This window comes from Nothoprocta perdicaria, unplaced genomic scaffold (genome assembly GCF_003342845.1).
Source record: "Nothoprocta perdicaria isolate Ctin4 unplaced genomic scaffold, notPer1 scaffold_350, whole genome shotgun sequence".
NCBI classification, from domain to species: domain Eukaryota; kingdom Metazoa; phylum Chordata; class Aves; order Tinamiformes; family Tinamidae; genus Nothoprocta; species Nothoprocta perdicaria.
The window spans coordinates 346,602-372,630 of NW_020455589.1; the positions used below are offsets into that span (position 1 = coordinate 346,602).

Sequence of the window (26,029 nt, forward strand, 5' to 3'; positions counted from 1 at the left end):
TCGGCCGGTACCGAGCCGCCGTTAGGGAGCAGCCCTCAGAGACCAAACGTTCCGAAGTGGCCGTTACGGAGTGACCGTTGTGGATTGGCCGTTAGGGGAGCAAACGTTCCAAAGCGGCCCTTATGGAGTGACCGTTAGGCACTGACCATTAGGGACTGAACGTTCCAAGCTGGCCCTTAGGAGCGACTGTTGGGGATCAGCCGCTAGAGAGTGACCGTTAGGGACTGAACGTTATGACCTGGCTCTTAGGAGCGACCGTTCGGGACCAGCCGTTACGGAACGGGCCGTCAGTGACCGTTGGGCAGYGGGCTGTCCACCGTTAAGGAGGGAACGTTAGCGCGCGCTATGGAGCGGGCTGCTGCGGGCGCCGGTGTGGCCGGATCRCGGGCGCCGCCCGCCGCGGCTCCCCCTCCGCCGCCACCCCGACGTGTCGGCGGGCACGTCCCCACCGGCGCGGCCGCCCGCCCAGCGCACGTCAGCCGCCCGGCCCTACTTAAGGCGCCGGCCGCCTCCCCGCGCCGCCGCCACCACCGCCGCGCTCCACTCAGGACACCGGGTAGGCGCGAGCGCCGCCGCGGGGGCTGCCCGGGGGCAGGGGAGAGCGGGGCGCTGCCCTCGGGCGCGCGGGGGACCTGGCGGAGCGCGAGGCAGGCGCAGCCCTGGACTTCAGCCTGCTGAGGAGCGGTGCGAAGGGAGGTCGGGGCACTGGGCACACCAGACTCCTCTTCCTCTTTCCTTTCGCCTGCCTTGGCGTGAGCTCGCTCGCTGCTCTGGGACGGAGGGGAAAGCGGCGCCCGCTCTGAGCTAAGAGCAGCCCCGGCCACCCAGCCCGCCGCGGCAGGGCGCACCGCTCAGGGCTGCCAGGCGCTAAGCCTTGCTCTACAAGCCACTCTCTGGAGCTGCGGGCACTGCTGGGGCGCCCAGCTGCTGCCGTGCCCTGCGCCGCTTCCTGTACCCAAACGCTGGGGCTGCACTGTGCRGGCTGCGCTGGGTGCCTGCACCAGTGCAGCTCGCCAGCCCTGCCGCTCCCAGCGCCCRGCCAGGGCTCGGCCCGCGGCGCCTGCACGCCGCATTGGCCTGTGCTTCTGCAGGCTCTCTAGGGCCGCAAGCAAAGGCCAACAGCTCCTGCCACCTTAATACACGCGAGAGAAGCTTCTCGCTTTGCACATACTGGATGGTGGCCCCTTGCTGCTCCGCACAGGTTASGCCTGTTTTGTGCTGGCTAGGATCAGGTCACGTCTATACTTGCATCCATCTGCAAGGYGGTCTGTGGCCCAGGCTCCTCGGGGCACAGAGAGACTGGAGGGCAGCCAAGGCAGCCCTGAGCGGGAGAGCGGCGCGTTGGCTTTGCATGGACACGGCAGCCACTGCTCCATCCTTCAACGCYGTGCGTGCCCTCTGAGAACCCCTGGAGCTCTTGCAGATTAGAGCCCCCAGAACCAGGCTGCACTGCAGCCAGTCGCTGACCAAGTTGGGTATGATGCTAATGCCAACAAGGGGTACTCAGCTTTAGGGATCTACAAGGGACTGGGTGCCTTGGTTCACCACTGTGYGGTTTCAACTTAAAATAAAGCAAAAGAGAGAATTTTATGGATCAAAGTGCACTTGTGGGAAGGGGTGGACAGAGGCTGGCTTTCAGTGCAGCAGACAGCAGACTGCCAAGCTCTGCGGTGCCTAGAAGAACTAAAATGGCTTCCCATGACTCAGTCTAATATGGATGGTTGTTCAGCATTCTGCCTATGCTGCTAGAGCGCCGTCAGCTATCAAGGCTTCTTGGGCAGCACTTGAGGGCAAGCGTCAGCAAGCTTACTTGAACAATGGATTCCTACCAAAATTTTATTCCAAAATTRAATCAGGCTGCTAGATAGAGGCAGTACTGCCAGATAGTTTGGGGCTGCAATTTGTACTCATGTTCTTGCCTTGCTGTAGTTAAGATCCACTTGCTTTATACAAACATTAYGGGGTGAGTGAAAGCTCCAATACGCGGAGAAGTTAGAGTCTGCTTTCCTCTCAGCAGTGCAACATGTCTCTCAAGGATCATCTCATCCACCATGTGCACAAAGAGGAGCATCCTCATGCCCACAACAAGATCACCGTGGTTGGAGTGGGTGCTGTGGGCATGGCCTGTGCCATCAGCATTCTGATGAGGGTAAGTCGCAAGCTTCAGATGAAGCAGCACAAGGKGGGGCTACCTGAGGCCAGAAAGAAGTGCAGAATAGGTAGGCAGTGAGAAGTAATCTCCTCTCTAAGACTAACTGGGCTAGTGCACAAAGCAGGCCTTCTGGTTGTACATTCCCCTTCCTGGGGTCTGAAATGAAGCAGCAAACTTCAAACTCGTTCTTTCTGTAACCACCTTTGCACAACATCAGACAATATACTCTTGTGTATTTTGACCTAGGAATTGCATTTACCATCAAATGACTTGTAAATTCCTTCCCAAGCAGGTAAATGGAAGCTTTTAGAATTCCAAACATACATACATACATACATATATATATATATATATATATATATGAAAAGTCTGGAATAAAGAAGGCATTTTGCTGAAGACTGACTCATGGAATAGTTTATTATAGAGTGACCTGGAAAAAAGTTTTAAGTACTCTGAGTGACTTGACCTCTGTATTGAATTATACTGGAAATACAGTAACTACACCAAGCTGGCTTTCCTTTACTCCAAATTTGCTTATGTGGGAACAGCTGTTCAGTTACTCCTCATCATTTTGGTGTGTTGAATTGTATGACTATTGCACATAAAATGTGGATATGGAAACAGTACAAAACTAGCTCAATAGAGTGAATAACCCAGAAGAGTATTTTAAGTTAATGGGGGGAAAAAAAAAAAAAGGGATCTAGGTGAGCTAGATTACTTTTTTTTTTAATTAACAAAAAGAATAAAAGGAATAGTGAGGACAGAGAGGTAACAGACTGACTTACTCTTTAATCCTGGTCTCTTGTAGGATCTGGCTGATGAACTTGCCCTGGTTGATGTTGTGGAGGACAAGCTCAAAGGAGAGATGCTGGATCTCCAGCATGGCAGCCTCTTCCTCAGAACACCCAAGATTGTTTCTGGCAAAGGCAAGTAGCTATACTGAGCACTTCCAAACAGAGGCAACTGCTTCAGATATCAGACTGCTCATCCAAGTCTGGCACTTAGTCTGTCCTCCTAATCCTAAAAAGGAAAGCTCTTTTAATTTCTGTTTCTGGAGAAATAGTAGTCAACTGACATTCAGTGCTATATGCCTTGCTAAAACTTGTCTAGCTGGGTATTGCTCTGTCCTGGAGTTGGACACTCAGTACTAAAAAGCTTCTGCCATCTTAATGTATTCCTGAATCTGTGACAGTTTTACCACACCGTTAGCCCTGAATGTGCTGGTGCTTACCTGCTGGCTACAAACATCTGACCGCTTTAAGCTTAACAGCAACTTAATTGGGGCAAATGCCTCAGTTACTGTGTGACTCCTATGCCCATAGGTAACAGGTTATGACAGCAGAGCCCCTCACACCTTGTCTTCCACGCAGTACTTACACTGTATGCCATCCCTCTATACAGCCAGATGCAGCTCCATGCTTGAGAAGCACGCAGTGCCATTGCCTGTCTACCCATCTGCACTGTAACATSCCCCCAAGGTTGCCACTTGGGCCAATGAGACATTCTCAGAGAAAGTCCCTAATGTCCTGTGGAAGCTAAGTCTCGGGTCAGCACTCTGATGTGAGAAAATGGGGTATCCATGTTAAGAGAAACAGAACTCCTGTTCTGAACCACATTTAGAAAGAGCTCATTTAACACACAGCCTTTTGTCTGCAGATTACAGTGTGACCGCCCACTCTAAGCTGGTCATTGTCACTGCTGGCGCCCGCCAGCAAGAAGGAGAGAGCCGCCTTAACCTGGTCCAGCGCAATGTGAATATCTTCAAGTTCATCATTCCCAACGTCGTTAAATACAGTCCTGATTGCAAGCTGCTTATCGTCTCAAACCCAGGTTTGTCCTGCACTGCCTACCTGAACGCCTTGGCTTAAAACAAATGTTTTCCCCAGCAACGTGCTGATAACATATTAATAAGACCAAGCATAGACTTACAGAAAATGCTGGTGTCAAACACACACATAGCAAGATGTGTCATCTTCCTTCTCACTCAAAAATGTGTTTCTCTGAGCAAGAGCAGAACTGTTCATYAGAGGCACTTATCTTCCCTGTTCCCCTCACAGTGGATATCTTGACCTACGTGGCCTGGAAGATCAGTGGCTTTCCCAAACACCGTGTTATTGGCAGCGGCTGCAATCTTGATTCTGCCCGCTTCCGCTACCTCATGGGAGAAAGACTGGGCATCCACTGCCTGAGCTGCCACGGATGGATTGTCGGAGAGCATGGAGACTCTAGTGGTAAGTGTAAATTTTGGCCATCTCTTGCTATATGTGGTTTGCAAGAAGCATTCCATGCAAAACCTTTAGCAAGAAAACACTCAAAAATCTTTTCGCTGCAGCAATTTAATGCAAGCCTGACTTTAACACTTCTGCAGCATACAGTAACCCTAGATGTTCTAAATTTAACTTGAGTTATTCTGCTTGGAAAAGGTCATTACTGAAACCTAAGGAGGCCAACATTTTCTAGGGCTAGGTTGTCCCCATAGCTCCCCTGCTCCAATCCTCCTGCCATGAAAAAAAAAAAAAGGGCAGCAGGAGAGTGGCGTTCTCTGCAAGTGACTCTCAGGGATCTGGACTAGGTCTACTGGTAGTTGTCTTCACTGGTATCTCTCATTTTACTCCAAGAACTATATTTAGGAATAGAAGTGCAGGGTCAAGTCTAGACRAGGAGGGGAGAAGAAGCAACGTTCCCCTTATTTAACCCGCGCTCCTCCTAGCAGCAGCTCAGCAACACTGCTTGCTTCCAGGCACCCAACAGGGCTCTTCAGAATCCATCTTCCTTGGAGAAGCCTTTGCAAAATACAGAGTTGCGCCATATTAGTTCAACTTCAGTAAAGTACAACATCTAAACAAGATATTTTCAAACCCAGCAACATCATGTATAAAGGAAGATGCTTGTTTGCTCCTAGATTATTATCCCATCATATGATTTGGGCCCATAGGCCATACTACGTACTCAAAGACACACCTAAAACAGTGACACTTGTATCTAGTTCAATTTGCCCTATATTACATATGTCCTATGTTTGCCCCATAAGAGTGAGGTTTTTCTTGTGGCTGGGGAGATTCTTGACTTTGTGAGATGACTAATCTTTGTGCAACTCTAAGTACCTGTCTGGAGCGGAGTGAACGTTGCTGGCGTCTCCCTGAAGGCTCTTCATCCCGACATGGGAACCGATGCAGAYAAGGAACACTGGAAGGAGGTCCATAAGCAGGTGGTGGACAGGTAAATCAACTTTCCCCAAACTATAACATCTCTGAAATGCAATATTCGTATCTTTTGTAAATACCATAATAGTGAATATGAAAACACAGAAATAATACAGGTTGAAGTAATGTTTTAAGTAATACGTATTAGACAGTAATGAAGCAGTAACATAGATTTGGCAGAAAAAGATTTTCCAATTTAGTGAATTTAAAGTTGAGGAACTGCTTCAACTTSAAGCATACAGTATTACTGGGAGGAATCATGGATAGGATTTTTCACTGGTCTGTGTTTTATTTCAGTCCTGTCAGCAAGTCAGGGAAAATTCTGGTGTTTAAGACATTCTCTTTGGCATTTCCAAAGATATTTTCTTTAAAACTTTAATATAGTCCAGTGGATGCTCTTTATTTTTCAGTATGTAACTTTGTCTCTGCAGTGCCTATGAGGTTATCAAACTGAAGGGCTACACATCGTGGGCGATTGGCCTTTCAGTGGCAGATTTAGCTGAAACTATTATGAAGAACTTAAGGAGAGTGCATCCCATCTCTACAATGGTTAAGGTGAGCAGCCCTAAATCCTTTCAGCCCATCCCCTGGCCCTCAATTTTTCTGCCATAATGAAAATTAAACTTGGAGGCTCTGAAGGTGAGTGGTAACTTTCTAGGTTAACACCTATTTCCAGAAATTCCAGAACCTGACACTTATTTAAGCTTTATAGATCGAATAGCATATCAAATAGATATCTAGAGGACTTAGCCTTTCCTTCTATGCTTTTCAGGGCATGCATGGAATAAAAGACGATGTCTTCCTAAGTGTTCCTTGTGTACTGGGCAGCCATGGCATCACTGATGTAATAAAGATGACCCTAAAACCTGAGGAAGAGGACAAGTTACGGAAGAGTGCAGACACACTCTGGGGAATCCAGAAGGAACTACAGTTCTAGATTTGGCCAAGCAGTTCACTGTTGGCAGTTCAATGGATTTAGTGGTTTGTCTTGCGTTGCACTTTCCAAGTAGGTCAAATCCTTCAATGTATGCATCTCAAATAGAACACAAATTAAAACCTGAACAAATCAGTTTCCTGAAGCTAGTGCTAGGAAACTACTCTAGGGTTTTCCCCTGTTCACAAATACTCACGATCCTAACCAGAGCTAGGTAACAACCCAATCTTGTATGGTGAAGTGGTGTGACRTAAATCCAGCATTCAGAACAGCACTGCCTAGAAAACCCTCTGCCTTTTTCCCACCTGTTTAATATTGGTCCAGAACAACAGGTAACTGGTTATTACACAGTGTGAAACCAAAGACTTCTCTTGCAGTTAAAGGATTGTCAAACCAACTGACCAACCTTCTCTGCCACTTGAATAGCTTATATATTTCACTGTTGGTAGGTCCAAATATATTTTCCTAACACTGCTTTGGAATTTTTGTGTATACTTTTTTAGAGATCCTTATTTTTGTGTACTCTATCAGAACAGTTGTAARTCTGTTTCCTAAGCGTATTATATAAAATCCTAATGTCTCTGTATGCAACAAGACAACGGCTGTCCAACTGTAGCACCAGCTCCAACACCAAATAAATCATGAACTGTTAYTTCAGTCTCTTGGTTTTTTTTGGTATAGGGCGTGTACCTCCACCACCCAGCTCTAGTTGAAGGCATCAATTACATTGTTCAAAAACATCACCTATTTCCTTACTCTCACTAACTCAGACATCACCCATGTAACAGTTACATGGGCAGCTACTCTGCTGTGGGCTCTAGTTACTTTGTGTAGAGAACTTACACCAGAGAGGGGAGAGCACGAGGGGCGTTCAATACACAGGACTTAAATTTGATCCTCATCGTTATGTCAACAGAACCTCTTCCTTGGCACTATCGTAGCTGAGGGGAGAATCACTTCACACCGCTCCTTTGGGCTGTATTCCTTACCTTTATGCACAAAGGTACATGTAGGAACAAATTCCCCCTTATCTTGTGCATGACATCCATAAACAGCTGCTGCCAGGGCAGAGCAGCAGCTCCTCTGGAATTACTGCACTGTTCAGAGCAGCAGCTCTGCAGAGAAGCTATCACCAAGTTATGTCTAAGTACACGCTAGATGGGGAAAAAGAAGAATTAATTACCTTCCCTGTCACAAATACTTAACAAAGAGGCCTTTTTCCTTTATCAGAACATATACTACAGTTTAGGAATATCACTGGATTAAGTCAAAAGTAGACCTCTAAGGTAGGTACTGCTCACAACAAAATAATTTATAATTATTTGTARGGGGATGAGGGGAGAAGTAACTGAAGTAACAAAGGAAAAGTTGCACTTTACTGTACACCTTTCTTTTAGATCCACATGACTAAAGCTAGCACCTGGAATAACAGCATGAATATATTGACCACAAACAGTGAGGTTTCACACAGGTAACAAGATAAGGGCAYGAAGTCATTTCCATCTTCAAAGCTTTGAGAAGATGCACAGGACTTGACCTTTACTAGACAAAGCCCTGACAGGCTTTTCCAGAGGAACTTTTCAGCTGCAACTGCAACATGAAAAGCCTTAAACATGCATGTCTGAGCCAGACTGATTGCTGTTACACGGGTACAATGGGATCAGACCAAGACACCAGGTTTCAAGCTTGCAGTGCCAGGCCTCAACCCACACAGGTCACCAGACAAGGAGAGCAGCCGGTTGCTGCCGAGTGACACAGTAGCACTGTGAACCACCGAGGTAGGTCACACCAGAGGATGCTCGCCTGCACACGGCCCTCTCTTTTASAGATTATGCCATGTTTAATCATTTTTTCAAGTTACTTTCTTATGTCTCACAGAAAGATGTCTAATATCCCACACTGACCACTACTGGATGTAAAGCAAGCCCAAGATCACTTCAAAAAAACAGAATCCCTAGATGTCAACAGCAAGATCCAATAGAGTCTTGAAATTTTGAGTTTCTGGCTTTCACTGGCTGTTACAAAGCTTAGCTGCACTCAWACATACATAATATTTTTTTCTGATTTGGGACATTGAAATATCTTCCAGGGCTCAGAAGAAAAATAAAGGTCTGATTAACTTGCCACTGCATAAGCTGGSCCTGTTTGTAGAGACAGCGCGCTGCACACATCTCTGTAGAGGAAGAAAATATGCAACAAGTTTTATTCAGCGTTAAGTCCACCAGCACAAAGAGTACAGGAAATAGAAAGTGCATTAATAAAAGCTAGTCTTTACCAAAAAGAAAATATATTATTGATTCAAAATATCTTACACTTGAATGATGTAATAACTTAACCTGGGCATCTACTGATTAAGAGAAAGATCAAGAGAGTGGCTGCTTCAAGAGGAAATCTAACTCCTCCATTCAAGTCTGAGAATTCAGTAGAGGTCACTGAGTCCAGCAGTCTTCCTTGCTTTCTGCATTAACGCCCTCAGCTGGAACTGCTTGCGAGACAGAAGACGCACATGCTGCAGAAATTAAAAAAAAAGAAATAAAAAAATGCAGTTACCAACTGTAAACACTCTGAAACGACAATATTTATACAGCAATACAAATTTTGAAAGTATGACACATCGCATAACTCAATTAGACTTAGGGTTTTTTTTTTGAGGTACTAAATGCATTAATTCATGGCATCTTCTTGGCTTCGGATAAGTTGCAAGTGACTACCAAATGCAATGATTATAGCATATTTTTAGTGATTATTAGCTCTTAACATATTCTTTACAAAGTAAAAAAAAACAAAACAAAAAGCCCCATGTACTTCAAGATGAAATGGAAGTCAAACACTCATGCACTTCCTGTGGGAGGGAAAGCAGTTCTTTTAACAGCAATAAATTTAACTAGTGAGCTACATAACAAAGCAGTATGCAGTATGCACTGCACACCAGACCTTAAAAGTAAAGTTGAAACAGCAAATTTTGGGGAAATTCAACTATTAGGAAAAGGAAGAACTGGTAACATTTGTTACCATATGGAGACTACACTTTCCAGATCCTGTAGCAATATTAATTACTGCTACAGAGAAGAAAACAGGAAGCTTAATTGCAAGTTCATAAATATTTTCAGTATTTTCAAAATAGCTGCAGATCTGTATTCTATGTCCATAGTGCACAACACTAGAAACAAAAATTTCAAAATAAAGCCTTTATTTCATATTTTAGATAGTTAAGTAATCATAAATTGACATTATTAGGTAACTAGGTAATAAAAAGTATTAGAAATTCTTATGATTATTAGACCTGACATTATGAAAACTTTCAGCAGCAGAATGGAGTAAATAGTCTAGGAAGACCTCTGATAGACATAGAGCGAGCTGCCTTCTCAAGGTCTCTCTCGGCCTTATTTCCTTGCTCTCAACCAACCACATCAGCAGTGGTATCAATGGACTACAAGGGGAAAGCTGACTGGATACTGCAGTCACCCTTCAAGTTRGTTCCTCCCGAATCAGGATGCACATTCAAAGGAGAGCAGCTCATGCTGACACTGTTGCACCTGTCTAACAAAAAATGACTTCATGCCAGTGACACTTTGGAACTGACCCTTTATCTTAATTCTGTCATTCCTCTTTTAAAATTTGTGTTCCAACATATAAATACTTCCTTATTTACAAGTTCTACTTCAATGAAAAAAGCACTAAAAGATTAAGCTTGAACACAGASTTGAGGCATTTAAAATACGTATTTTAATAGTTTGAAGAGCCTACCTTTAAAAAGACATCTAAATCTATCACTCCTCGTCTGAGTGCTTCCCCAAGGTAAAAGATGGTGTCTTCAATGGCATTTTCCTCTGCATATAAGTTGAGGATCTGCTTGTAAAGTGGTGCTGTAGGAATGATCACTTCATCTATGTCATTATTTTCTGACTGACTTTCCATTTTTTCTAAGGCAGAACTGAGCTCTTCATCCTTCTTCTTGAGAAGCTCAATGCTCTTGTCGACTTCAGCCTGTAAGCATTTAAGATGTTTATTTCATAGCTCTTAAGAGCTGTTCCTCTACTATGGAACAAGGACATTTGTAGGAGACAGAAACAGGACAATGACTTTTAGGGTAACTGCTAGTTCCAGCTTGCTGGACTGCATGCACGCACACACACACACACACACACTCACCCATTCACCCCCCAATCTAGAAAGAAATACATCATTTTTAAGGCAAATTGCTGAAAGCTTTGGTACATGGAGCATGCTTAGGAGGAATTGATCCCATGCGTCTGCTCGCTACCAGAAATGCTCAAATACAGGGCTTTACTGGATCTCAGCTTACCACTTCCTGGTCCAGGCGAGTTACCATCTCTTCCAGCTTCTGGTGTCCTTTCTTCAGGTCTTCCTCCGTCCGTTTCAAGGCATTGAGCTCAGCTTGTGCACGATCCATTTCTTCTTTCATTCGCCATCTCAGCTTGTCACTGACAGCCGAAATGAGGGAGGCTCGGATGGTATCCTCACTGATGGTTCCATCTCGACTGGGGCCTGGACAATAAAGGTCACAAAACAATGAACTGTCTGCTCTGTCTTTGATACAGGCCTGACTGGAAAAAAAGAAGGGCTAAATTGATCTACTTCATGAATAAAAGATAATAAATGMTTTTCCATAATAATTTTCAGAAGCAGTAAGAGCCCACAATGAGATGCAAAACCCCATTCATTCCTTTTATTAGATGTTATAACCCCATAATATAACCCTGCCACCACCACTTAATCCCCATATACCAAATCTTCCTTTGATATAAAAATGGGATGTTATTTCCATCCTCAAATCAACAAATATGGTTAGTCTGAATCTTTAAAAGACAACTCAGTTTCTGGTAGATGCTGSAGAAATTAGCACAAACACACACTGAATCATGATTAATTTAATAGATGGCTTAAAACAGTGATTTTGCCTGTAGGTATGCTAATTTTGAAGCTTACTGACTATGCCGTTAAGACAAAAATAAAGGTACACTGTCTGAGCTAACAAAATACTGTCAATAAAAAAAAAAAAAGTGAAATTACATCTTACAGCCCTTTTACATGTATGAAGATATAAGAACAGGATCAAGTGACTAAAAGATTCATCTATACTTCCCAAGTGGTTTCATCATTATCATTTAGCCACTGTGGGGTAAGTTCTGGGTAGGCAGGGGAGGAAAAAACAAATACTTTATTCACTTTATTCACTTTATTCTTTATCACTTTATTCAAGCAGGCTTCCTTTAAATAAACACTGCTTATWAAGATTAAGATTATATGGCTAAAAAATGTTAGTCAATCACTATTAGCATTAGGTTTATACAAATGTTCTAGTGGACTAAATCTGCTAGCCCATTTTTGGTAGGTATACACTCAATGTTACATTTTTAACCTTTTAAAAGATGGTATCTCAACTTGGGAGGGAGGAGAGCAGAGGAAGAGCAGTCTGTAAAATAAGCTAATGGCACCTATAAAGGTACCAAGTCTGCAGCTATTCTCCCTATACAATGCTTGTTGCAAGTTAGTCTAGTCAAGAACACAAATTCTGTAATTATTTACATCAACTGATTCTAAAAAAAAAAGAAAACTGACAACAACTTAGGTAACAATAATAAAAACATGATTGCAGGCATACTAATTTTCAGCTTTCAATTGCATCATCACACTCAAAAAACTTATAATAGTGATGCAAATGCCTCCACTCGGTCTGATTTCTTCAGCCATTCACCCTGTTGCTACTGAACAGGACCCCCTGCAATTTTGTCATCCATTGCCTTTTATATATGGATATTTCATCATTTATTAGAACCAACAACAAAAGCTCTCAAAGATTACCAGACAAACCCAGAAATTTATCATCACTACTTCTATCAGAAGGAGAACTGGACAGTGCTTCCTACACTGAGGAGTAAAACTTAACCTAGTCAGCTTAAACCACCAGGGACAAGGAGTTAAGTCACTGTTCAGAGCTTCTTACGTAAGGCTGCAAGTAACCAGCTCGTCTATATTCATGTTCCTAACTAAAAATGAAGATCAGATTTCACTTCAAGAAGTAATATGAACATGATTTCAGCTACTGTTTTCTTCCTGTAATGCACTACTTTATAGTTTAAGCCACAACTAGCAGTCAGTTCTTCTTGGTTTCTGATATTCCTCACCCTGGAAGGTTTTAGACAAAACTCACTTGAAAAATAAAGTAAGAGAGAGGAAAGAAAGCCACAAAATGCCTAACACAATGAAATTTCAGAGAAAAAAAAAAAAGTGACAGCAAATAGAAAAGAGCTCTTTGCACACATAAGGGACCATTTCAAGAGCGCCGAATTACTCTACACAGCTTCTTAAAGAGCATGAACCCTTAGCATTTTCTGTTGCTTCCAGATTTAGCCCAGCTTGGGGAAGACACGATGGCAAATGGCCATTAAACCCAGAGAGCACTGAAACCTTTACACCGAGCCTTAACCTTTACTAGGCGGGGTCTGGTTTCAGAAGTGACCTTACTAAACCCGCAAAGCAGTAACTGAATCAAAAAGGTAATTAATGGCATGAAAAAAGGGCTATTTGAAAAGCTGGATATTAATAAAAACTCCAAATAAATATTTTCATTAAATGCAAGCCAAGCTCACTAAAGGACATTCCCCTATCCCAAAACACAGTTCCTGCTACGCTGCTCAAAAAACTATGACAAATCCAACCTGACAAATCAAGCTTTTTGTTGTCTTTCATAAAATAAGCAAAAATGTTTAAGACTGTATTTCATTCCTCCTTGGAGTTACATTTTTTCCTCACTAAATGCCATTATTCTGTAACGATGAATTACAAAACCACTCTTCTCCTCATTTTTCTCTTTTCATACAGTTTTTGATAGGCAGCTTCACTGCAAAGAAATCCTGTCAAAGCTACTCACCAACAGTTGTCAGAGGAGGCTGAGAAGGGTAATGCTGAACACTAGTTGTTGCTGGAAAGGGAACCCCAGCTGGATAAGGATAGCCTGGATAGCTGCTTTGACAAGGAAAGACATGCTCAAGTTCGGTAAATATTCGTAAAAAGTTATTCATGTATRTTAGTTTTACATTACTCTGTTAAACATTTACTTAGGCTTCACTTTGAGTCCCTATTTGGTTATTTCCTGGACAAACATCTCAATCATTTCAAAAGATTCAAAAACAATAGAAAAGAATCATTTAACCTTGCCATTCTAAAACCCCCAAATATCTGAAACACACTAGACAAGCTATTAACAAACAGTAATTTCAATTCTAATAGTTTTAATAGAACTATTAACAGTAAGGCTGGTTATAGAAATATAAAAGCATTGCACAAAACACTATTGCAAGGTGAAGCTTCTCTTGAGAGCCTCTTTCCTGTTCAAGAGAGGAAGGGAAGCTCATTATTGCTTTGGTCACTGAAACAATTGTCAGACAGGACATAACATCACAGTCTACAGAATTTTCCTTACCATCACAGCACCAACTACTGCATTAMGTATAAAACAGATTTCATCACAACCAGAACAAGGATTCAAACCAGTCAGTAATGCACTGGTAAACCTCTGCTTATAGTAGTGGTAAGCAAAATATTCCAGGGGGGAAAAAATTAAAAAAAACACACACCCACAGACAACAACAACCTCAAAAGAAAAACTGAATTCACTACAGAATAAATACAAAATAGGCACGATCTGTGTAYTCCCAGATACAAATAAGTCTGGTTCTATTCAGTGTCATCTTCCACTATACTAATGATCATGCTTTAAAGWGGTTCTTACCTTGGGTTAGGTGTGTGTCCTGGTGGGTAGGAAGAGATTCCACCTGGCATGCCCGGTATGTAGGAAGCTAAATAAAACAACAACTCTGTAAATTTCTACTTCTGAAAAGCTTCCTATRTGGGAAGACCACAGAAGGGGAACGCATTTATACTGTGGTCAGATGTTTTTCAGAATATTATCAAACAACGAATACACTGTAGCAGAATCAAACATCACCATCAAAAAAATCATTTCAAAGCCAGCGAAGCCAAGGGTATGTGCCCTGCATCCCCTGGCAGCCCTCCCAGATGCCARCCTGCACAAGGGCAGCACGGAAACTGCAGCAGATTTTACATTTGTAAGATTTTCTCTCCCCCTTCAGCTTTGGTTGAAACTAGTCAGCACTTTTAAGTTTTTTTTTGGTGGCTGTTGCTCTTTTTAGGGGAGTAGTGGCAGGTGGAATGAGAACAATAGTTCAATTCCTTACACAATCCTTGAAACAGCTGACTAAAATACSTTTGACAGATTTATTTTTTCTTAATTGTTACTTTAAATAATAGATTACCCAACGCTCAAAAGAGCTTTGCCTCCCAGCCTTCTTAAAAAAAAAAAAAAATCCAACAACAACTAAAAAGAAAAACAAACAAACAAAACACCACAACAGCTTTCCAGTGCAGCCATTATTCTCTGCTCTCTGAAAACACAACTGAAGCACCCTTAGCATAGCTGGGCTTCTCAACAACTGATCAGTCATTTAATAATCTGTTCAGTCTTTTATCTGTTCTGTCATTTAGAAGTCACACGTTTTAAAAGCTCTTATCAGCACATTTAAATGGCTAAGGCTTTAAGGCCTTATCAATTTTATTTTTAGGACTCTCTACATTTTCTTATAAAAATAATACTTATTTGTATTTGAATATACTTACTACATATTTGTATTAATTTCAGGAAAGTTATAAATAGCTTTTAAAAAGCTTTCCTGAATGTTTTCAAAAGATTCAGTGTTTTAAAAAGTTGTGTCCTTCATTTCTTACATGGCTTAGAAATAAAATTATATATCTGGAAAATAAGGAGGGAAAAAAATATCCAAATAGCTATTAAAATGTAGGAAAAAATGCAACAAAACAAAATAATATAGTAGTATTTTTGCTGAAATTCCTTCAGTTATAGTTGCCTTGAGTATAATTTGTGACTATAGAAGTAGAAAATAACACCATGTTTCAGGGGACAAGCTTTCCCTAAAGTACAATACAGCCCACAGTCCCTAGTAAAACTATACTTGCACTGACACCCACTGTTCTTGAGAACTAGAGCATGTCTGCCGAATTGCCTACTGCTCTTGTCATAGGTAGGCTAGTGCTGGACAAGTTGRAAAATAAAGACAAAAACAAGAGAACAGCACCAGCTTTTAGTCTAGCCAACTCTAAAGTTTCCACCTGTGTTTGCTACCACATTTCCCACGGGTTAGATCCTCTTGGTGAAAAGTTTCCTTCAGGAATTATGATGACTACTACTACAGCTGTACTCCGATGATCCGACARAAGTCATATTTCAATGCAAAATAGACATACTCTGAGAAGTACAGAAAAAAAGCAATCCCAACTGCATATGCTTTTGCACTACCACTAAACAGGCCACAGGAAACTGGCTCCCCCTACCAGTTTTGGGCTTGATTTTATCTACTGCCTCCCCAGCCCTCCAGYGTGTGTAAAGTGTTTTCTTAGATTTTCCCCCCTTTCTTTTCTTGGATTTTTTTACCCCTGTCTAACTCTTTTTCCATCTATCTCTATTTAAAATAAGATGCTCCTAGAAGTTTAAATAATAGCCTTAAAAGCAGTCTCGAAACCATTTGCAAGAAAACAAGAATGGATAACAAATAGTACCGAAAGAGAAAAATCTGAGAAAATCAGGACAATTCTTTTATCATGTTCAGGTAGCAGTTATTAAACATACAAACAAGTGAGTCTGGGAGGAAAATAAAAGCAGTATGCTTATGTGCATAAMGTCGACAGTTTTAAAAATATTCTTAACAGAAGGACTCGTATTATGAGAATGAAAAAGAAAATGRTGCAATTACCTTAAAAAGGCTCTTTTTTTAAAGATACCTTTGAACAGGTCTTTGACAGGTCACAGATATATGCGCACACATCCCTACACTTGAAACATTTTTCCCCTTCTAAAAGCCAAAACACACACACTACTTTTATAGCACAGCTCAAAAAACTCAGGTACAGCACAGGTGAGTTCATTAGCCACCAAAACAACACACACAGCCACAATGGAGCAGACTGCATCACGGATCAGCAAGCCCTGCAGGGCACCAGGAAGCCCTGGAATAGGCTCATGTGTTTGTAGCAATCAGTAGTCACGTCCACTTACTATTTGGAGGGCCCGTTGCCTGGTATGGAGGGTAGGCTGGTGAGACCGTAGGCCGAGAGAAGACTGGAGGCTCTTCCCCAAACACCACGATCATAACTTGAATCAGTTCTAGCAAGTCAGACTGGGGCTGGGAGGGCAAGCAAATCAGCAGCTCGTGAGCACTGGTAGTGGACATCTTAACACGTTACAAATAATAAAACATTGCCATTTTACCAGCTCTCATTTAATTTCTGTTACAGACTCCTTTACAGATTCCCATCTGGCTAGCTGGTGCTGAACACAACGCAGCAGAACGCAGCTAGAGCTGCACCTACGCTCAGAATGAAGGGGGTGAGACAGAGAGGGTCTGTATCAAACGCAGGGTAACACTTAGGCTGCTGTTGACTGCGTGGTATCTAAATAGCTGAAGAAATTCAGGACAGAGCAATTTGAAGATTCCAGGTTTGCTACACTTACATGTTTCCACTCGTGCAGATAAGGAAGGTATATCTTCCCATTTGCATCAACATGCTTCCCAGTTTTTATTGTCATAGAGCTAGTGGGTTTAACAAAACAAATTGGGGGGTTAAAAGGGTAGGTGTCCAGCAGCCACAAGCAAATTGGGATGTTGTATGTGTTACCTAGAAAAGAGAATYGGAAATATTTCAGAACTTATTTCAACTCTAGCTCTCATCTTATAATCAGATTTTTAAAACATGACTTAAACCAATAAATTCAATTTTACAGAGGTAGTAACAGATGCAGCTGAAATCTACCAATGATCTGTTTAATACAGGACTCCAAATACAACCACAAACTCAACATTTCTTAGAACAGCTCAAGGGTGATTTATGCTTATCATTAACAACCAATACATTATCTTATTTGTTGCCGTTCTGTACTGTAACATCACTAGCTCCTGATATCTGAATTACTACAGCAACAAGTGGTTTGCAGCCCACACACTACAGAAAACCTTGAAAAACGTGCAGGACTAAGAACTCTGTAACTTATGTTTTCTATGAGAATGAAGCAACAATGCTGCATACTAAAATCTTCTTCCACGACAAAAATAGGAAAAAGAAAAACCTTTAAAATATCACACTTTAGACCAGCAGGGGATTTCAAGAAAACAGGCATCACTGAAGTAGTGAAGGCGAATCACTAAATCTAAGTAGCCCTTGAGGTCATTTAGGAAAACGATAATAATAACAATAATTCATGCTATTAATGATCATAAATGCATACCTCTGTAAGGCACAGGAATGGTTCCACTGAGGCTCATCAACTCCCTGGATGAGCCATCATTAAAAACTGAAAGAAAACAAACATTAAACTTTTATGCTAATCTCTGTTCCAGTTCTAGCTATCTATTGGTTAATCTAAATTTTCAAAAGTTGCAAATATATAAGGTCCTCTTACGAAGTTCTGCTCTTGCAGATCTAAAGGCTAGTAAATGATCGCCTGCAATCTGGTAATTTCTTACAAATAAAGTATTTCTGAGAAATGAATAACTGATTATATCATCGATCTACCCCCAATGCAAATAAAACTGTTTTGTCATTCAAAGACCACGTACAGCATAAAACCACAAAAATTAAAACACATTCAGATTGCTACAAAGTATCAAAGACACTCAAACACACACCAAAAGCCAACCAACCTCCAAAAAACTATTTCTTTGGATTAAAAACAATTCTATATGATTTCTCCAAAAAAGTATGTTGGCAAGAGCACTGAGAATTATCAGCCCTTAGACATTACATCTGTTACATTATTAGAAAAGGGTAAGTTTGAACTTAATAAATCAATTTTTAGTTCTTTTGTGCTAATGTTGTTTAGAGACAGGTAAAATGACCTGACTTTACTGGGTAATATATTCCATTATTGATACAATAAACTTGAAAATTTTCTTTTTCAGTGCATTTTAAGCACTGAATTGTAATGCAAACTTGTGAACACTGTTTTGACGGGAGCCCTTTTGCTTTTATTTTTGATTCTCTGGCCATGGTAGGAATTTTTGTTTCTCCGATAACTGTTGACATGCATCTTTACAAGTTAAAACTCTTATCTTCTACCTGTCCATATCCTCTTTTAATACTGATTAATCTTGATAATAATTTGGAATGCAAAATACTACACATTTTTATAGGTATTTTAGTAAGATCAACTGGCTCACAGAGAGATCCAACAGCTGATGGAAATAGCAGAAAGTGAGGAGTAGCACAGTCTCAATGGCTGCAACATCCACCATGCCCTCAAAGCTGCCTCTGGGAGCCTTCTTTATTTAACTCACTGAAATCTACTGTTAACCCATGAAATATGTTATGGAGTGTTTAAACCACTCCTAATTTATATTACAGAACCCCTCACGCCAGTTTTCCATATACATGACTATATCACATACTCGTCACAGTCCTACATATTGCCGCATCAATTGACTTTTTTGAAGAATTTATTCACTGACTTACTGTACTTTTTCAGCAAACACAATTGTAAAAATATCTTCATATTAGAGCAAAGCTGAATTTGTAAGATACCAGCAGTTTCTAGAGCAGCAGCTGATTAGCTAGCAATACACAAAATTACTTCTAACGGCGGTCAGGTAAAGACTGAGCTATGAAAAATGTAATACTTCTTGGCGCAGTTGAAGCATTTATTTTCTTAAACAATCCTTCTATGCTATTAAGGAAGTAATAAYGTCAGAGACTCAAATTCTGTATTTCAGTTTTAATCTTCTTTTTCCATAACAACTATTTAATCTAAGCTATCAGCAGTGCAATACATTGTTTTGCTTGCACTTACCATACGAATCCATAACAGGTTTGAGGTCCTTGTACTGAGAAATAACRCTGCTGGTTTCCTGGACAGTTAAGTCTCTATACTTATACTGGAAAACAAAAGTGAAAGAATATAGTCAGATCCTAAATCTTCAGTATAAACTAATTTAGTTTTATTTTACTGAATAATCCAAATTTATGAGAGTTTGCAATCATATATAGACATTCTTCTCTGTTCTTACTTTGGAATAACAATATTATTCTGTATATAACCTGACTGAATACATTCTGTGTAACTTAACCAACATTAACAGAGTGGTAAGGTGCTTTTCTTCTTAAATTTGGGTCCAAAAATCAAGTGATTGGGGAAAAGCTACTAAATGCCTTTTTATTCATATTCTACTACAGTCCAYGTTATATTTCATATAAAGACAAGTATTGAAATATCTACTGTATACCTTTAAAATGGTAAACATAAGATATTYTTGATCAAAACTAAGACTGTGATGGACTGTGCCTTTAAAGTTAAAATTCAACGTACTTCCTGATTAGGTAGCATTCCAGTTGCTATCTTTCCACAACTAAGGTATCGCTATGGGAAATTGCAGGGTGTGTTCACCTCGGTTTATTAAGAGCTGACACAAGAAACTGAATTATATCTATTTCAGTTAGAAAATGCAAAGAAAACCAGCACACGCTCCTCTGGTCATATAAAACCACCACCCAAAGTGCTCTAAAGACTGCTCTAAAGGGCTTCAYGGAGCTTTTGTAAATTTGCAATACAACAGAAAATGTGATTAAAAGGAAAACTATAAGAAAAGAAATAAAAGGCCATCCTTGGTATCTCTGAAGTAAAAGAGCAGCATTTGACTATTCCTGCTGAATGGCATTCAAAGTATGTTTCACTGTATCATACATGCATCACAGTATTTATAAATATTTTAAATCTATCCTTCAACCAGAAGGCAAACTTTTCAAGGCAGCAGATTATCACTAATAATGCTSGTTTCCTTTCTTTCTCTTACAGGCACAGGAAGTAATTCATACCACAGAACTGCAAAATTTGGAATTTAATAGTCACAGAAGTACAGTTTCAAGACAGCAAAACACAGGCTCCTGGGCAGTGGCCATTCCTCCTGCTATTTACCATTGAAAAAGAAAAATGACATCGCCCCTTACCAACATTTTCTAGGAAATAAAAAAGCCAGTCTGCAGACATCCCAGGGACATGTGCAGGCATTTCTTTTGTTCAGCCGTGAAAGGGGCCCAGCACCATGACAAGTTTGATACCCAAAGCACGTGCCAATAAACAGTACTGGAATAAATTCTTTCAAATGTTAAAGAATATCAAACGCAGTGTCATAGCTAAGGGTCACCTCTGCTTTGACAAAGACTCACTTGTGCTCTTGGAACTWGGAAGCTATCATTTCCTATTCCACACTTTGCAGAGATGGATAAGGAAGCAACTAATCGAGGAACAAAGAGGAGCTACCCCTAGGCATCTCCCATAATAAAGCCTTAGTCTGTCSAGTGATGGCAACCCGGGAACACTTCCTTGTCCAAGAAGGAATCGTTCAGTCGACTTTTCAAGAGGAATCTCATCACAAAATGATCCGAGGCCTCCCATTACTCATGGGAGCAGGAACTCAACAGAAACGGGGACTGTAACGTGGGGAGGGCACCGTGACGGGAGGAGCACGCCTCTCTGGGAAGCTCCGGGCACCCCTGCAGCAGCTGCGCCCGCTCTGCCCGGTGCTTTATCTTCCCGAAACACACCGCTGACCGGCCCTCCCTCCTCTCACCCCCACTAAAAGGACAAAACAGCCGAGCCCTCCCGAGGCATGGGGACCCAGGGAAGGGGGCAGCCGTTAACACACAACGATGCCCCCGCACGGAGACCTCCCCGGGCCCAGCCCGACGGCCGCGTCCGGCCAAGCGCGGCTCCCCTCCCGCTGCTCGCCGCCCAGCTCGGCCCGGCCCGGCCCGCTCCGCTCCGCTCCGGGCGGCCGCTCCGCCTCCGCGCGGCTCCCGGCCCGGGGAGGGAGCCCCGCCGCGCCGCGGGGCGCACACGGCCCCTGCAGCGGTCGCCCCGGCCCCGCCGCTACCTTGGCGAGCATTTTCTTGAGCTGGCTCTCGGAGAACGCCATGGCGGCCGCGCTTCCAACGGCCCAACGGCCGCCGCCAACGGTGTCGGTGTCGCCGCCGCCACCTCCCAACGGCCCGGCCTGGCCCGCGCCTCCCCGCCCCTACATCAACAGGAAGCGACCGCCAGCTCCCGCTTCCGGCGGCGACAGCCGCTTCCGCCCGGCCCTGACGCCACTTCCGCGCGGAGCTGGTGCAGGAGGAGGGCCTGGCGGCGCCCGCCACGGCGGCAGCTTCACGTTAGAAAGGGCCTTTTTTGGTCTGATTCTTTCTTTTTAAAGAATTATTTTCCCCCATGATAATCCTTTGTTTATTTGTGTTTTTTTTTCTTCCAGAATAACATACATTTGCTATTCAAGACACACGCACCATCAGCCCCTAAAAGAGCCAGCAGCTTTTAACAATTCAAAATCCCGGTGAAGGCAGAGATGAAGGAAGCAGCACCCAGACTATTCCCATTGAGGCAATGCTCCTCGACTAAGACACAGCATCCCAAGGAACCGAGCTGCAAACTGTAATTCCAAGTATATTTTAAAAATGATGAAAAAACAAAGAGTCCAAGAGTCCCGCCATGGTGTTTTTGGCTTTCCYTTTTTYTYTCTCTCTCTCTCTCTCTCTCCAAATATAGCAGCTACACTGGGCTCTGTAACCAGCAGTAATTCTCTCTCATCACTAAATATCCGCGGGAAGGACATTTAAGTACATCAAGGGAAGAAAAAGAAAATATTTTAAAAAAAGGCTTTATCTTAATTACATCTTAATAATGACACCAATATAAAACCAGCATTACTTCCAGGCTTGACTTTGCAAGATACAGGTATAAGGCACAAGTGAAAGAGTCTTTACCTGTCATGCAAGTCCTATTTCTGCTTAGAAAGCCCCAGGAATAATGAAACCATCTGACCTCAAAGCTTAGCTATAGAACGCTGTTCTTCAAAGTCCACAATTCTCTTCTGCTGTGTTTTGTACCCTGCAATTTGATGCTGAGGTCTCATCAGGACGAATACAATCTTATACCAGTGCAACGAATCAGGATAGTTCAAAACAGAAAGGAGCCTTTAACTCCACACCATGTGCTTTTGGATTAACCTAAAGCCAGCACATCCTGCTTTTTTTGCCTCCTGGCTAAGGGCTGCAGAAGCTGTTGCCTGCCCCGTTAGCCTGACCCCCTCAGTCTGATACAGGGCTTACTGACACCAACTGGCTTCAGAGTAAGGCCTGAGCTGCAGATACATCTGCATTTCTCAACTGTGAGGTTTTCTTCTTTATTCCATTCCTGATCCCAGCTCCTCCCCATGAGGAAGAGCTCTTCCCCAATGCTGCAGGGGGTGCAAGTGCTACACCTGTATACCCCCGAACACAGGTGCTTTAATATTCYGGAAGTGCTCACAGAATAAGAGCGAAAAAGTCATGTCAACAAAGTCCCATACATCATTAAACACGGCAGAAATTCATATGCAATACTTCAAGTTTGAAGGATAATAAATTAAGCGTTTATATTTCTTTTTCCTACTAATAAGCAAGAAGGGAGGTCACTGGCATTACAGTGCCTGTAATGGGCATGAGAGCTCCAGACCCAGAGCACAGACCCTGGGGAGCTGCAGTATGACTGTATTTCTAGGCAAGCCCCTTAGGCAGAGTTTTAAAAGGCAGGGTTTTAAAAGTGAGTCACAACTTTGGCTGCCTCTGCACACTAGGGTTTCTAAAAACTGGGCAAGCTGCTGGCCTAATATCCGAGTCCTAATGAGGGGCTAAGAGCTAATAATAACCCAAGAACGAAGCTATAATTATCAACAGTAAGTGTACAGACAAAAGTCACCCAAATTTAGGTGAAGCATTCTTGCACATCGCCCTCCTCTTTTGGCTACCAAGAATTTCACTTTTAAAGAATCTTCTGCCGTACAGTGCAGCCTGGAATATATAGTTTAATCAAACCTTTAAGAAAAGGAAATTTGAAAGTAAATAATTAAATTATTGCTTTATAGAGAAATCCATACACACTTGGCAATGCTTTCTGCATAGCAAACCTCCAAACTTCTGTGAGCAGACACCATAACCTCCCGTGTGCTTACAGTTTCAGTTGCTGCAGAAGGTCATGAATTGATGCTGCGCTGCTCTGCAGTTTCTCTAGCACTAGGGGATCTTCTTCTAGTTTCACCATYTCAATCACTCCATGGGTTCCCAGAATACAAGGTAGACTTAAAAATACTTCACTGTTTATATTGCAGCATCCCTGAAACAACACAGAACAACCCTGTCATAGAGAGTTATTTCTGCTCTGCCTTTAATCTGAAGTATGGAATTTCAGTAAATTGGCAGGGRGGTTGGACTASATGAYCTCTGAGGTCCCTTCCAACCTTAAGCATTCTATGATTCTATGATTTTCATTAAGGAAAGTCATTTCATCACATGGCATGTTTTGTCTTAGCATAGCTTAGACTTCAGTTATTTTAGATCCTGTGCGGATCTAAAATTATGGTTTAAGTAGTGCAAAATATTACTGCACAGCTTAAAACCCTTGAACTATGCCACACTTAAAGGAGTTTTCCTTTAAGAATGTATCAGACTTCAACAATGCTGACAAAACATACTACAAAWTACAGTTTAACCAGTTTAAAGTAGAACAAGCAGGAAGACTCTTCTGTTAGTACACAAAACACATTACTTCTCTTCGTACTGAAGACTTGTCATTTCTCTCTATTTCATTAAAAAAACCCCTTTGTTTGAAAATAAGAAATTAGCTGTGTCCGTATTTGATAAATAGCTTTGTGTTCAACTTCCATGTACTGAATACTGTTAAGTCTGTATACAGAAGTAACCAATGAAAAGTTTCTACATGTTTTTTTTTTTGTCAAGTGAAATGACTTAATGCTTTAAGCAAGCCTTTTAGGATGAAACTTCCGTCAAGGTCCAGTTTACAATTTTAAGTTAAGTTAAATATGGCTTGGCACTTCTCCTCAAAGTAGAGGATCAAGTAGTTCCAAAAGCAACTGTTTCAGAGCTGGTCAAATAACAAGCAACAGAAAACAAATTTTAAATTGTCGTAACTGATACATGAATGATACTGCATTCTTTTGTCCCTCTGGAAAAACCTGTGTTCAATACAGAACATTTGAAAAACTGAGACAACCACACCAAAGTGGATTTTTTCCCCCCCTTCTCTCAGCAGCCTTGAACAGAGGGCAACTGGTCTACCACCCTGAATGTTTTCCCTCTGAGCTCTTGTATTTTTTGAGAAACTATTCACTTTTAGTAATGATTTCAGGTTAACATAACTTTTTTTAGCATGTTTGTGGATAGAAGCCAAAAGCTGTCGGAAGAAAGTAATGAAAACAGTGTCGGAAGAAAGTAATGAAAATAGTGCTACTTCAGAATAGCATAAGCAGAAATGCCTACAGTGTTAAAATTAATGGACTGTGCAGTAATATCATCATTATAGTGTCAACTGAAAGAGATACTAATAACATTTACCTTTGCAAGGGTGGATACAGAATGAACCTTTCTTTTGTCTTTCAGTATACTGTCAGTCAAATCAGCAACTGAGAGCCCAACAGACCAAGATCTCTGACCTTTTCCTTTTAGAACTTCCAAAGCTCTATATAAATAAGGAAATGAKGGGAAAAAATAATGTTTAGATTTTACTCGACACATTCTTCTTTTGTTTTATAATGCAAACGCTTAACATAAGTAGGCATACCACGTGTACCATATAACCACAGTTCGCTCTTTGGGAAATTAAGAAATGAGAATTGCTAGAGATTTTTAGCCTTCTTCTACCTGTACTAATGACAGGTATATAACAGTAATAACAGTAATATCTGTAGTAATAACTTCTCTGTCAAGAATCATAAAATCATATATGGCTAACTTAATCAGATAAATCGATCCTAACTTGTATTACTCTTTAAAGTAAATAGCTTCTGCACTAAGTACGAGGAAAAGAACTAATGTGCCAGAAGGCTTGCCTACTTTTTTTTTTTTTTTTTTTTTTTAATAATTATACGAGCTGCTCTAATATGACATTATTATTTTAGAAAATTTGGCTTGTCCTCATATCATCACAGGCATGGTATTATTACCAGAAAATCAGTGGTATTAATATACACATTCATAGAAAAGTGAGTCACACTCAGACCCAAAAATATGTGAAACTCTTTAGTCTGAAAAAGCTTGTGGCTCCAGAGAGTCTAAATATGGAAGGGAAAAAAATAAACTTTACAACCATGTTACCTGTTAGCCACCTTTTCCCTCGAGTTACGAGCATCTACTGTTTGCTGGGCAGCTGAATTACGACTGGTCCATGAAGGCACTAGACAGAAATAACCATTTTAGCCACTGTTCAGTCACTAAATGTGCATTTAAATGTTGGTTATGAGCAGAAAGACAGAGGRGAGGAAATTAAAATTCACAACCTTCTCTCTTCCTCACAACTCAAATTTTTTTAGCAATTTTTTCTGACTGCCAAAATAATCTCTGGAATACCTGGCCAGAGACACCTGTTTTCAAAAAGAAGCAATGTGTAAAAATTCTTAAATTAGCAGTTGTCTGTCATATATTTTATCTTTCTTTTTCAGGACCTCTAATCTTTGCCATTATACCAAATTAAAAACATTTGAGTCTGTATTTCCTATAGTCTTCATAGAATCATAGAATGCCGAAGGTTGGAAGGGACCTCAGAGGTCATCGAGTCCAACCCCCCTGCTCACGCAGGGTCACCTAGAGCAC

General features: G+C 41.6%; 3 protein-coding genes across 6 annotated transcripts in view; 1 reads left to right on the forward strand and 2 right to left on the reverse strand.

Moving 5' to 3' along the window:
- Nucleotides 1-526: 526 nt before the first annotated feature.
- LDHA (lactate dehydrogenase A) lies at nt 527-6,934 on the forward strand. 2 transcript variants are annotated; one of them, XM_026044156.1, is made up of 8 exons: nt 527-556; nt 2,015-2,149; nt 2,961-3,078; nt 3,809-3,982; nt 4,210-4,383; nt 5,254-5,371; nt 5,787-5,910; nt 6,128-6,934. In XM_026044156.1, the coding sequence occupies exons 2-8, from the start codon at nt 2,024-2,026 to the stop codon at nt 6,290-6,292; spliced, it is 999 nt and encodes a 332-aa protein (XP_025899941.1). In that variant the 5' UTR covers nt 527-556; nt 2,015-2,023; the 3' UTR covers nt 6,293-6,934. The 2 variants fall into 2 exon arrangements, with proteins under 2 accessions (XP_025899941.1, XP_025899942.1); XM_026044157.1 differs by having other exon boundaries at nt 536-556; nt 2,018-2,149.
- Nucleotides 6,935-8,463: 1,529 nt separating this feature from the next.
- Nucleotides 8,464-21,356, reverse strand: TSG101 (tumor susceptibility 101). Of its 2 annotated transcripts, none has more exons than XM_026044136.1 (10): nt 21,268-21,356; nt 19,188-19,272; nt 17,631-17,696; nt 16,860-17,023; nt 16,404-16,530; nt 14,046-14,112; nt 13,185-13,276; nt 10,596-10,798; nt 10,037-10,276; nt 8,464-8,798 (listed from the first exon to the last, which is right to left on the reverse strand). In XM_026044136.1, the coding sequence occupies exons 1-10, from the start codon at nt 21,307-21,309 to the stop codon at nt 8,709-8,711; spliced, it is 1,176 nt and encodes a 391-aa protein (XP_025899921.1). In that variant the 5' UTR covers nt 21,310-21,356; the 3' UTR covers nt 8,464-8,708. The 2 variants fall into 2 exon arrangements, with proteins under 2 accessions (XP_025899921.1, XP_025899920.1); XM_026044135.1 differs by having other exon boundaries at nt 13,185-13,279.
- A 722-nt stretch (nt 21,357-22,078) lies between these two features.
- Nucleotides 22,079-26,029, reverse strand: part of UEVLD (UEV and lactate/malate dehyrogenase domains) — a 14,262-nt gene continuing 10,311 nt past the window's right edge. For both annotated transcript variants that reach the window (XM_026044133.1, XM_026044134.1), the window contains 3 exons: nt 25,535-25,613; nt 24,776-24,899; nt 22,079-23,537 (listed from right to left, as the gene is read on the reverse strand). In XM_026044133.1, the coding sequence (XP_025899918.1) occupies nt 23,373-23,537; nt 24,776-24,899; nt 25,535-25,613 (368 nt within the window). In that variant the 3' untranslated portion in view covers nt 22,079-23,372. The remainder of the gene's footprint in view (nt 23,538-24,775; nt 24,900-25,534; nt 25,614-26,029) is intronic.